The sequence below is a fragment of the Coturnix japonica genome, chromosome 11 (genome assembly GCF_054131305.1).
Source record: "Coturnix japonica strain WE chromosome 11, WE-NBRP24, whole genome shotgun sequence".
Classification (NCBI taxonomy): domain Eukaryota; kingdom Metazoa; phylum Chordata; class Aves; order Galliformes; family Phasianidae; genus Coturnix; species Coturnix japonica.
The window spans coordinates 2,087,325-2,100,764 of NC_140673.1; the positions used below are offsets into that span (position 1 = coordinate 2,087,325).

The 13,440-nt window shown below is 40.6% G+C and overlaps 1 protein-coding gene across 3 annotated transcripts in view; it reads left to right on the forward strand.

Moving 5' to 3' along the window:
* PLA2G4A (phospholipase A2 group IVA) overlaps positions 1–13,440 on the forward strand; it is a 77,286-nt gene that overhangs the window by 28,004 nt on the left and 35,842 nt on the right. Inside the window, exons 5-8 of one of the 3 annotated variants that reach the window (XM_085510841.1) lie at positions 3,677–3,825; positions 7,834–7,947; positions 10,671–10,708; positions 12,210–12,351. In XM_085510841.1, coding sequence (XP_085366967.1) covers positions 3,677–3,825; positions 7,834–7,947; positions 10,671–10,708; positions 12,210–12,351 — 443 coding nt within the window. Of the gene's footprint in view, positions 1–3,676; positions 3,826–7,833; positions 7,948–10,670; positions 10,709–11,334; positions 11,481–12,209; positions 12,352–13,440 lie in introns of those variants that run through there. The other 2 variants (XM_085510842.1, XM_085510844.1) reach the window with 2 other exon arrangements.

The following is a 13,440-nucleotide window of genomic DNA, read 5'->3' on the forward strand; positions in this document are numbered from 1 at the left end:
CCAGGAAGGGAGGGATATGAAGTCGTATACTGCAGTCACTGTCTGACAATAGTTCATGTGTCCATAGGTCTGTCATTTGCAACCTTTGCAAGTATTTCAGCTGCATGAAAAAATACAGATGTGGAGCAGATTGCTAGACAACAAATAACAAAGGAGAGATGCAGGAAGCTGTGTCTGGGAACAGCCTAGAGTCCATTGGAGCTTCATCGAACTGCTGCTTTCTGCAGAAGTGCCCTGAGGAAGTAGTATGAATACTTAGATATTGCCTCTCCTGGGGAGTCTTCAAAGTTGGCTGTGTTTCTTTCCAGCTTTGCTTCACTTCAGTCAAGGAAAAATTCTCTAACAGTATTGCCCCTATGTATGCAAAAGTAGTTCTCTTACAAATGATTACAGTTTTAAAGCAACAGCTTTTGCCCCACAAACCATTTCATTAAGGTGCTTTTTTTTGAACATAAAATACAGATAACAGCAGTGATCAAGCTGTTTTTCATTGGTGTTTTGAGATTCATTTTTTTCTTAAAACATACCTGGGAAATCAACTGGCAAAAACATGTACAGGAATAAACAGATCTGTGCAAGAGGATGCACTGTGCAAGAGGATGCACACACCATCTATTTTACCTGCACATTAAATACATTAAGCAACTTTGTGTTACTTGCTGGTAGCTACTTCATGAGTGCCATCCCCAAGTGATAAAAAGGAGTAATTTTTGTTTATATAGGATGGCTTGTAGCAATATCTTAGTCAGAGCACGCAGTCTTCCAGTATTTTTCCTCTTCAGCTGAATAAGAAAGTTTGTAAAGATAGATTTTCATTTTCTTAATTGAAAATAGCACAAAATAAACTTTCAAACATGAAAGGGTGGATGATTAACTCCTAGCCTCGGGTTAAGAAACATAATAAAGGCAGGGAGTGAGGGGGAGGCTTGGGCATTGCTCAGTTACCAAGGTATTTCTTTTATTTATTTTAGTTGCTAATTTTCTAAGTTTAGCTTCTCCGTGCCTTGGATGAGTTTCTGTTTCAGCACTCACTTGGATTCTCTCTGGTGGGGAGTCAGCAATGGGAGCTGGCTTCCAGCTGTGCAGAGGCCTGACCTTCCCACATGCTTTGGGGTTTGGAATGCAGATGGGGAGCCACTGGCTTTTTGTGTTTAATACAAAAGTCAAAGTTTTGTAACTTCCAATTAGAGCCAACCCCATAGTCACGTAAAAATTGAACAGAAGGAGAGGCATCAAAGTTTTGTTCAGATTGTTGCTTACTGTTGGTATTTTTATTAAAAACCAAACTTCTGGGGGTGTGTTCAGGCTCTTTGCATTGTGCATCTCTAGGGCTTGTTGCCTAAGTATCGCTTGATGTCCAGACTTACAGATGTGATCTTGTCACTGCTCACTGCAGTAGGTATTTTGCTATGCAGACTCATGGGGCTTTGAATTCCCTGCCTTCAGGCACAGATTTGGGTTGTAATTCAAGAGAGGTAATGCAGCCAGTAGAAGCTGGCAATTAGTTACATCTATCAGTGGAAAATGAAAGAAGATGTAAAAGACACCTGGGGTTTGATCCCATCTCTTCCCCTGACTTCAGCTAAGAGACAAGCTAGAACAAAAATTATCAGGAGCTAATGAAGAATGCTATTTAAAGGCTTGTCACGCCATTCCCCAGCTTTAAATAGCTGCTCATTAATTAACAGGTAACAGTGTGACCTGCCAAGTTGTAGCAATTAGCTGAGACCTACAGGTACAGAGCACGACATGCAAATCTGACTGAGTCATGCATGTTGTTCTGCTCCTTCACAGAGATTGTAAGTGCTTTTTTGTGTGGGTTCGGTGCTTTCTCTGTTGGTAGTGTCAGAAAGCACATTGGCTCCAGCTGATGTTCCCAAATAGAAGCGGCAGGAGGCCACTGCCCCCGTGGCGCAGTGGTTAAAGACGCTGCCTTGCAACACTGGGGCCCGGAGTTCGAATCCCCCCTGCGGCGCAAGTGGTAGAAATGCCGCTCTGCTACACAGAGGCTCGAATCCCGGGGGCTGGACTCGATGATCTCTAAGGTCCCTTCCAACCCGCACGAAACTATGAAACTGAGGCCAAAATGTTTTGACTCCGTTCTGCCTTGGTACACAAAACCGCCTTTGTGTTTTCCAAAAGAAGATTGACTCCTGGAAGCACTGACATATACTTTTTGTTTACTCTCCCCCCTGGCTGTAGTGACCCCACGGCTCTTGGCTTCAGCACTCTCTGATAATGTTTCACTGAAATCAGGAACGTCTGAACACATCTGGCTTTGTTGAAAAAAGTATCTTTAGACTTGAAGTTTATACATGGAGGAATGTTCAGACCTGTTTGACCTAGTGATGGATTTTAATCTCTTTCCTAAAGACATCTTTAATAAAAGGATTCTTGTTTATAGTGAGCTGAGCGTTTCATTGAAAGCATTTCCCAAGAGCAGGGAACAATCTTTGCAGTGAGGCTGGGAAGATGTATGTATTTTACCATGTTACAGCTGGTGGCTTTGTATGGTAAGGTCAACATCAGCCTGTTTCTTCTATTTGTAGGACAAGAAATTGTAAAAAATACTTTTTCTAAAACCTTGATTGACAATGGTGAGATTAAGGGAAATCCATACTATTACTGGATATATGTTGGAAGAAAACAAACTGATATGGAGTTAGAAGAAAATAAGTCAGAAGAAGCTAGTGCAGCTCTGATGCTGACAGTGTGTGTACTTGTAATCTTACCTAGTGCTTTCTGTAACAGCTTGGCTGAATTTCTTCTGTTGATACAACACACTGATCATGTTCTATTTCCACAGTGCTCTTTTTAAAGAGCTGGACTTCAATGTGAAAACATGATAGAATCTTTTCTGCAGATACAGTGCAACACAATTCATGGATCATGCCAACTGAAATTTTTCATTTCGGAATGAGCTGTCATTCATAATAGAGATGCTGACACTGGTGATGGTTAAATATCAGACAGAAAATAATCTCCTTTGAGAGAAAAATCTTATTTGTCAAAAGAAAATTACTGGCTTTAATGGATTGGAAATGTAGGATTTGTTGGGCTGCCAGCAATGCATTCTTTGCTTTCAGGAGGGAATGGCTTTTATTGAACGTCAGATGAATTTTTTCAAGGTGTACTTTTTCTCCCACTAGTAATTCTGATTAGATAAAGTTGTCATATGTTACTGTATTTTCTGTCAGGGTTCTGCAGTTGTTTTTCAAATAATGTGCCAGTAAGGTTTTGGTTCTGTGCTGACCTCTGTGAAGTCGAACAGAGAATCCAAAGCTAGATGCCCCATTGCTTGTTTTCATTTCTAATTGAAGACCATTTGTGTGGAATGTTCTTATGTCACTGCTGTAACACTTGGACAAGGAAGGGGTAAGAGCTTTTAAAAATAATTACCATTGCTAGGTAGAAGTAGACATATTTCCAATAAACAGGAATCTTTCCCAGTGCCCTTCTGTTTGCTCAAAGCTCTCTCCACCTAACAGGATAACTTCTGTTTCCTTCTGAGATACCAGTAATATTGTTTTATCACTTTTTTCATTATATTCGTAGAATTTGTGTAGTTAAATTTAAACGTAATTCTGCCATAGATCATGAGATAATCAGTGGTTTTACGTAACTGTTACAACTCGGATTTGAGTTACATGGAATCTTGCATTGTTTTGCTCTTTAGTTGACACTCCAGACCCCTATGTGGAGCTGTTCATCCCCTCTGCTCCCGACTGCAGGAAGAGAACTAAACATTTTAATAATGATGTGAATCCCGTGTGGAATGAGACCTTTGAGTTCATTCTGGACCCCAACCAGGAGAATGTTCTTGAGGTAAATAAAGTGACTGAGCTGCCTGTGTGGAAATGGAAGTAAAAAAAATGTCTGGCAGTTACTTTGTTCATCTGTTGTTATAAGATTTTGGAGTTTTTTTGTTGTTGTTGTTTTGATTGATTTATTTTTTTTAACATTAAAGGCTGGATTTTGCCTTTAGTCATGGTGCTAGGCAAGAGGTATTGTATTCAATGAATAAATAGCCTTGAGAGTCATTGTAAGATATGCCTCTGTGTTATCCTTCACGCTGCTCCTGGAGGCTGGTACCTTACTGTTCTTCACATCAGCCATACATTATTTTCTTGTTGCTTCCTTCACTGATTCTACAATTACAGACAGTGAATACATGGGAATGTTAAGTCAAGTCTCTGCCCATTCCCTGCTTGTCCCTCAGCAGTCAAAAAGCAGAAGTGTGGTTTTGTTTTATCCTCAGAGCACACACAGTGATGATTTGAAACTCTTAGTCTATGTCCAGGCTTGCTGTCTGAGCCATTGTCTTATATCAATAAGTTATGCCTTCCTGGGTTGTATACAAAAGGTGAATATTACGTATAATTAATTTATCAGTCCATACAGTAAGAATGTTAAGTTCTTCTGTGGTGCTCTAGTAAGAATGTAAGTTCTTCTGTGGTGCTTGTTTCTTCAAAGGACATGGCCCTAACATGTAAACTGCTCTGACACAAGCATACAGGTTTTCAGTCTGAATTAAATGAACAGCAAGGGCAGAATTTAAAGCCTGGGAAGCTTTAAATTACTGGATATATGTTGGAAGAAAACAAACTGTGCTTCCAACAATGCTCTCTCTGCTCCTGGTGTGAGGACCAGATTTGCCGTTCAAGGAAGAAGAATGGTGTGGTCAGTCTACTGGAGCATGAATAACCTTCATGTCCATCCTGCCTGTGTGACTACACCATAGGGAAGTCAGAGTAACTTCACAATTGTTTTGCAGAAAAGAGATTATGCAAAACAGCTTCCGACATTTTATCTTGTGCAGCACTCACCTGAGTTGATCCTCACTGAATGTTTTGGTATGAGGCACACAGCCTGGCCAAGTGGCACCTGCGAAAAGGTGGGAATATCTAACCGTAGGTATTTTTTTCATGAAAATATAGGTGAATAGTAATCAGGACTTAGAAAGGGGAACGGAGTGATCATTTGTGGAAATAGGAAGAAGGAAATAAGAATTTGGGTTCATTGACCCGCCTTTATTGCTGTATATATTTTATGTAGGAGTCATTACTTTTGGAGAGACTTATGCCCAAATCAGCTCATTTTCATGCAGTGTGGCCCAGGCAAGCCAAAAAGATTGTCCTGTTAGAGAGAATGCAGCAGATTTCATTAGAAGTAGAATTTGGAAATGTATCTTTACAGTAACTAAAAATCATTGCTGTTTTACGAGGCAAATGCTGTAGTATGTCATGGAAATGGCCTGCAAATAGCCATCAATGCCATGTAATAATGGTGAATTTTTGACCAGTTTGATTTATATCTGCATAAGCATATGTATGCTGTTCATGGTAAACCTTCTATTCCCCGTGAAAAACATGTTCTCAGATTAAGGCTGGTACTTTTGTTCTGCCATTGTGGTACACGCAGTGTCCATAGCAGAGCCTTTGGATTCTGTGTGGAGGACAGCATCAGAATTCAAATCAAAACCCACCTAAAGCTTTAGGTGAACTTAAGTGAATTCCCAGGCTCATGCAGATACCACAACCCCTTCTGCTCCTCTGGCTGTTTAAATTTACAACACTGTCTCAAGTGCAGTTTTTACTTTGAAGTATAAGAAGCTCGCCAGAATCCTGCTATGAAGTTCTTACTGTTGCTGCTGGTTTCAGAAGTCAGCCCTCAGAGGTTATGAGCATCAAGTTCTGTGAAGAACACAGATGATGTTAGAATACTGATGTCACTAAAATACAGTTCATTCCAAAGAGTCAGTAGTGACATAGGATGAGACGAATTCTCCGCAGCTGAGAAAAGGTTGAACTCAGATATAGCAAATAGTCATGCAAGTGTCTGTGTCTTGATTGCATTTGTTTTACACAAAATGCATGCTCCAATGCACAAACACGGTACTTCAGAAGAAACTAATCCACAAAGCCAGATGAGTTTGGAGAGCTCATTTATTAGAAACCATGGAAACAGTATTTTGAAACTCTTTGTGAACGTCTTACTTGAGAACTGAAAGGCTGCCTCTGAGAAAAAAGACAGCTAGATAGAGGCACAGGAGCATTAGAGCAAATGCATTGGACAGTGTTCTCTGCTATCTGTATCAGTGCTTGGATGATATTGCATTTGAAAGGGCATAGGCTCTGATATGGAAGATGAGAAGAGACTTGAAGGTCTGGTTTGATACAGGGAAGAGCTTTGTGCTATTTGGAATGCTGTGTTTTATTCCAAATCATTGCTATGAAATTCTTGGTCTGTGAATGGAAGATTAGGACATATGGATTCTGTCTTAGCTGAAAACTTGCTTTACGTTTTTTTGGCATATGATATTTAAAACACTATTGTCTTCTCCACAGAGAAGGTTTACTAGCTATAAATTGAAATAATTATATATATAATGCATATAATCTAAAGTAATTAGATCTGTTTAGAAATATGATGAGATTTACTGACAGTAAAGGTACTCAAATGAAAAATGTTTTGTGAATGATACTGTCATACTCACTCCATTGACTGCCTTAAAAAAGCCACCTATGCTGTATGCTAGCTTATCCTGCTTAAAGAGGATATCCTTGGGTGTTGACTAGGTTGGGTTAGTTACATTCTTTTCACAGAATCACAGAATCACAGAATTGTAGGGGTTGGAAGGGACCTCTAGAGATCATCGAGTCCAACCCCCCTGCCAAAGCAGGCTCCCTACACCATGTCACACAGGTAGGCGTCCAGGTGGGTCTTAAATATCTCCAGAGAAGGAGACTCCACCACCTCCCTGGGCAGCCTGTTCCAGTGCTCTGTCACCCTCACTGTAAAGAAGTTCTTCCGCACATTTGTGCGGAACTTCCTATGCTGTTCTTTCATCCCATTACCCCTAGTCCTATCCCCACACACTACTGAAAAGAGACCAGACTCGCCACTATGGCTCCCACACCTCAGGTATTAATAAACCTGGATCAAGTCCCCTCTCAGCTTTCTTTTTTCAAAGCTAAACAGACCCAGTTCACTTAGTCTCTCCTCATAGGGGAAATGCTCCAGGCCCTTCACCATCTTAGTGGCCCTCTGCTGGACTCTTTCCAAGAGATCCCTGTCTTTTTTGTACTGGGGAGCCCAGAACTGGACACAGTATTCCAGATGAGGCCTCACCAGGGCAGAGTAGAGGGGGAGGATCACCTCCTTTGACCTGCTGGACACGTTCTTTTTAATACACCCCAGTATGCCATTGGCCTTTTTGGCTACAAGGGCACACTGCTGGCTCATGGTCAATCTGTTGTCCACCAGGACGCCCAGGTCCCTCTCAGCAGAGCTCCTCTCCAGCAGGTCTTCCCCCAGCCTGTACTGGTGCATGCAATTATTTCTACCCAGGTGCAAGATTCTTCACTTGCTTTTGTTAAACCTCATCCGGTTTCTTACTGCCCAGCTCTCCAGCCTGTCCAGGTCTCGCTGAATGGCAGCACAGCCTTCAGGCATGTCAGCCAATCCTCCCAACTTCATGTCATCAGCAAACTTGCTGAGGGTGGTCACTATCCCCTCATCAAGGTCGTTGATGAAGATGTTGAACAAGACTGGACCCAGTACAGACCCCTGGGGGACGCCGCTAGTTACAGGCCTCCAGCCAGACACCGCACCGCCAACGACAACCCTCTGCACTCTGCCAGTCAGCCAATTCTCAACCCACTTCACCATCCACTCATCTATCCCATTCTTCCTCAGCTTTATTATAAGGATGTCATGGGGGACAGTATCAAAAGCTTTTCCATATCTCTTTTTAAGTTAATTTAGGCATAATCTATATGGACCTAAAAAGGGATTTATCAGTATTGAATTGAATGCTGTTTATCTTTTTAGGTTACTCTGATGGATGCCAACTATGTTATGGATGAGACTCTTGGTATGGCTTCATTTCCTATATCCTCCCTGAAACTGGGAGAGAAGAAGGAGGTCCAGTTAACTTTCAACAATGTGAGTTGCTACATTTGTGGCTTTGTATTTGCTATGTGACTGTAAACGTGTTGGGAAGTTTGTAATCAGTGTCTTAACTGAGAGCACCTAAACCGCTATGTAGATCTGAATATACCTGGTTAGATATGGTTGGACTGGATGATCTTTTAGGTCTTTTCCAACCTCGGTGATTCTTTGGTTCTATGATACAGCTTCTTCACAAATCACGTAGAAGTTGGTGTTTAGGAAGCCTGAGTGATGTTTCTTAAGGAATCTCACTGAGTCTGATGTTACTCAGAGTTTACCCTTAGTCACTTCATAAGAAAAACATGTAGCCTGCACTTGCAACCCAGATGAAAATCCAAGGCTTCTTGGATTTTAAGATTCTATATTTTAAGAACATAGTTTTGAATTTAAAATGCAGAATGAGCTATTATATCCCTCATTGAATAATGGCAGCCTATTGGTCAGGAAATAGCTACATCTTCGGGGGCTTTGGGCGCTGGGGAGATTTCAGCTGAGGGTTGCACGCCTGGTCCTGAAGTGGGTTTCCTGAGCATTGGCTGTTGGCCGTGGTTAAACACTGGGCTGCCTACTGGCACTGGATCTCTCTGCACTCCTGCTGAGAGGAGAATGAAGAAACTGAGTAGCACTGAATGCTTTCCTTTTTGAATAGGCATGGAGACAATCCTCTTTAAAAGCCTAGTATCAAACATTTGTACTCCAAACTGGTTTCTGCACCACTTGTTTTGATTTAGTTTAATGGTCTTTGTTATATGGATTTTATTGTGTATTATCTCTACTACTTGAAGCTTTTGGACTCCAGGAAGCTAACAGAAATTCCTTCATTAGTATGCATTGCAGTTGTAATGTATGGTTTGTTGTAACACAGCCCCAGTTAACATTAATGATGCATTACTGCATGCAGTGCTGAATAAATAAATAAATAAATAAAAATACGAGTTCTAGTTTGATTATTTTCTTTAAACTTGTAAACAAAACAAATGGTGTCAGTTTAACAAGGATTGCCTGTCTGCACAGTAACTCCTGGAAATTGTTGTTAAATCTGTTAATAGTTTAATTTGTTTTACACGTATTAAAGCATTGCAGTACTGGAGGCCATTCTGAATCCCTCATGACATCCCTCATGTCTGCTCATCTATATACCGTGTGCTTGTATTATATGTATTATCAGTACTGTATGCATTCCTGCTTGGGGCTGTGGCCTATTATGTGGTGAGAGCTCCTGATTTGTGACTGCTCTGCTATTTTCAGTGTGATACAACTTTAAAAGTAGGTTTAGTTGCAGCCAATAACTGATTAAAGCCTGTTTGTTGGGAAGCAGGAAACTGCATGCATGAGCATGCATGCATTAGCGTTTAACTAGGGGTTGCCAAATCAGGCTGAGTCCTGTGCAGGCAGTTTGCATGCACAGCGCATATCCCTGAGATTTCCTGGGCAGTCTGTGTAAGGTAAAAAAGGCACCACGCTCCTTCCCTGCTGGAACATTTCCCTTCAAGGGTTTATTTAGTACTGAGTGCATACATTTCTTCAACCATTGAATCACTGCGTGTTTTATGAAGTGCTTTCTAAATTAATAATGTCAGGTGCTGGAATAACGTAATTGTTACTCTGCCTTTGATGTGTTTCCATAAATGACTCTGCACCATTCCTTCATGTTCACCCTCTGATCACATACTGCAGGCAGGGAGGAGAATCTGTGTACAGCAAGAGGCAGAGTGAGAGAAAACAGTATGTATTACATGCCTGCAGGGCTGTACTGATGGTACAGTGGCCGTTTCCTGTGAGAACTTTGGAAGATGAACATGCTTATCTATCTTTGGTCTGGCAACCTAGTACTCTCGGATTGGGCCTAACAAGTGTGATCAGTGCTGTAACCATCTTTTTGTAAACTTTTGCTTGCAGGGAACCCCTTTAAGTGCTGTATGAAGGAGGCAGAGAGAAACAAGCTATAGCTATGGCCAGGTAGATCCTTGTAGGCTGCAGGAGTGCTGTAAGATTCCCATCCCTCGGTGTGTGAATGTTATCTTCTGCATGTGCAGTTGATCAGCTACCTACTTCCAGGGCTGTTACACTTGCTAAAAATCAGTTGAATTGTTCTTTTTAGTACTGACAGTGAACCAGCATTTTGTCACACCGATTATTCTAAAGAGGTGGGAGAAATCTTTGGTCTTCTTTGGTTTGGTCTTCTCAGTGTATTCCATAGCTGGAATTTAATGGAAGTGAAAACATGATGTAGTGATGCTCATTAATTGACTTGCATCTTACAGGTGTTTCTAGGCAGTCACTCCTCCTGACTGATAATTTAAGCATATTTATTTACCTGTAGAAAGCCCTGGGTGGCTTGTGTGGAGCACAAGTTTCAAATGAGAGCTGAGTGTAGTGGGTGGATTGCAGCTGCATCTTCAGTGTATGAAGACAGTCAGATCCCTTTATGCCAAACAGGAGTGACTGTCAAAAAATGATTGTCAGTGAAAGAATGGAAGATAATGGCATCTAACCAGTGAAAGCCAGCACCCAGCTGCACCTAGCAGCTTTTTCTTGTGGTTTTGGTGCTGTGCCAAAAGTAAACTCACTGACACATTTTAGGAGCTTCTTCTTTTTTCAATGAAGTGATCTAAAAAAGCCCGTAACTGCTGATTTCATATTCCACGTGCATGTGTGCTTTTTGGGTTTTTTTCTGCTGAAAGTGTTGTAATTTGATGTAAATCTCTCTTGTGTAGGTTACAGAAATGACTTTGGATCTCTCTCTTGAGGTGTGGTAAGTATCTCCTATTGAAACCCGGAGCTAAACAAATAAAAGGAAAATACACTGGCAACAAAGACCTTTTAAAATTTGATTCCATTTGTTATCATTTTCTTTCAAGGAAAGAAAGATGCCGTGTGGAATACAACACTTTTTAATGTTGAAATACCAGGGTCTGAAAAATCAAAGACTTGAAAATTAAAGGTTGTTTTTGAACAGCAGTTATTTCATTGACATTAATGGCATTACTTTTCTGAATAGTTTTTCCTTTTTCAGATACTTGTAGGATCAAGGCTATTGTACATGGCCCTCTCGTCTTGGCTTGTGTTAAGTACTTTCCTTTTCAAGGGCTCTCCCTAATGAACTCTTTGACATCAGCTTCAGCTTGTTATTTTACCTTCTGTAGTGACTTTGCATCTCGTGGTAGCTTTCATTGTGTGTGTGTACTCATTACAAAACTGCCCCAAAGTGTACCTTGGCGTAGTATTGAAGTGAAAATGGAATATCTCATTCTGACCAGGATTTCTCATGAAGCTGAGCATATACCTGCTCTCTTGTTTTGTTTTCATCTTCTTTCTTTCAGTGTCTTTCTCCCTCTTTCTCAGCCCATCCAGGTGAAAGACAAAAATCACCTTGAGCTATACTCAGAAAAATGCCTTTTAAGTCTAGAAATGATTCCTGAGAACAAGCTCTTGCTGAGTTCAGTGATGCACATTCACAAAATGGGCCTTAAGCAGGAGGTGACTTCTGGGCTGGCAGTAGTGAGACTTCTTCTGAAGACTATTTTGTAAGTCTTGTAAAAGGAGAAAAGATCTGTCAGGCTCTGAAAACTGGCAGTGCTGTAGTTTAGGCCCATGGGGTGACATGCTGACTCAGTTCCTGCCTTGTTATCTGAAATGAGAAGTGGGAGCTGAAGCTGTGGCTGTTATTCAGATAGGGGACTGAGGTCTTTACACAGCCCTTTGCATGCTTCTGATTGTATGGGGTAGGAAAACAGCTGGAAAAGAGGTTTTGTTTTTTCTGTCTCCAGTCAGTACAATCCCTATTGAGATCCATATAGCTTTTGATAGTAAGACTGAATGGATATGGTTTCAGAATTGCCCTCTCCTCCCCTTAAGAGCACATGTGTATCTTTTTTCATTGTGGTTGGATTTTTTTTTTTTTTTTTGGTGCATAAATAGAGAATTCAAACTTCTAGGCTAAAATTTTGTAGTTGTATATATAGTCATATATATTAACTTAATGTTACTGTTTAAGACTAGGTAATACACCACAAGAAGCTACTTGTTTTGTGCCTTTTACTCTAGGATGTGAACAGTGAGGTTGCTATATGAAATACATATCCCAGTAACACAGCGCGTCGTTTTGTACTTCCTTCACTGTTTTGTCACATTATGCCATTGTTGCATGAGTATGTGTTTATTTTATTTTCTGTTTATTTTGATCTCATAGATTGTCTTTAAAATTTCATTTTGAATAGGGCCTTTTGCTAATTCCTGTCTGTTTTAAAAAACAGCTCTTCAACTGACCTCCGGTTCAGCATGGCTCTGTGTGATGAGGAGAAGAAATTCCGGCAGCAGCGGAAGGATAATATCATGCAGAGTATGAAGTCATTCCTAGGAGAGGAAAACAGCAAGAACTTGACCACTTCCCGTGACGTAAGTGTGGAGAATCCACGTAAAAATAAATGCCCCTAGGGGAGTCCTGCATTTGTGTCTCAGCTGAAGGAGTGAGAAGCATTGGGTAGAATGGTCCAATGTGGTGACAGATGACAAAAGCAAAACAATTGTTTTCCTTCTGTGCTTAGGATGAGGAGTGATTTTTCTCATGCCCTAAGTTTATAGATAAAAGTTTAAAGGGATAAAATCCTGTGCCAAAGTGAATCTGCACTTAAATAAAATTTATCAATGGAATGCAAACGGGCAGGACTGCAGAAATGCTTGTTCCCTGCTTGTTCCCTATTTTGTTTTACTCCCAAGCTTGCAATAGCAATGAACAAAACTGGTAAATTTATCTGGCTTTAAAATATTGATTCCACTTGTGCTGCTTAGCATAAGCAGAATGTGACAGTATTTTGCAGAAACCAGAACCAACACAGAAGAATTTCCTTCTAAATTTCTGTGGAGTTTTGATAGGGAGTGACTGTGTTATGGGTGTACAGCTTTGAACTTGTTCCTTCTTAGTAAAATGTACTTGTGTGATTTTACTGAGTAAGATGAGTAAGTGTTGTGCATATTTTATTTGTAGTGATATATATCACACACTTTGTATAGGAATATTGTTTATATAGGATCTTTTTTATTATTTTATTATTATTATTATTATTTTTAATGTGGTGCAGTTATTTTACTGTTCACACATACCAGGGTTGATACCTGTGGATGATACTGGTCTGGTCTTCTCTAGCAGGCATATCTTTGTCAGAAAAGATGCAAAGATGTTCTGCCAAGTTCCAGGTAAAATTGGAGTGAAGCTTAGTTCCCGAAGTATCAGTTCTATGCAGGTGGCATATGTGCATAAGTTAATCTAATTACTGAAAAAGCTAGGTAAGCTTTCATATTATTTTTATCATCATCATCCCTTGGTATCCCTCACTGTCTCAAAGTTCATCAGTTAAGCTGCATCTACCACGACCGAAGAGTATTTGTAGGCTTATCAGCCCTAGAAGGACTGAGGTAATGCAGTCACCCCCTTTTTCATTTGCCAAGTATATATTTCTGAGCTGACACGTCAGATATTTTAGATGC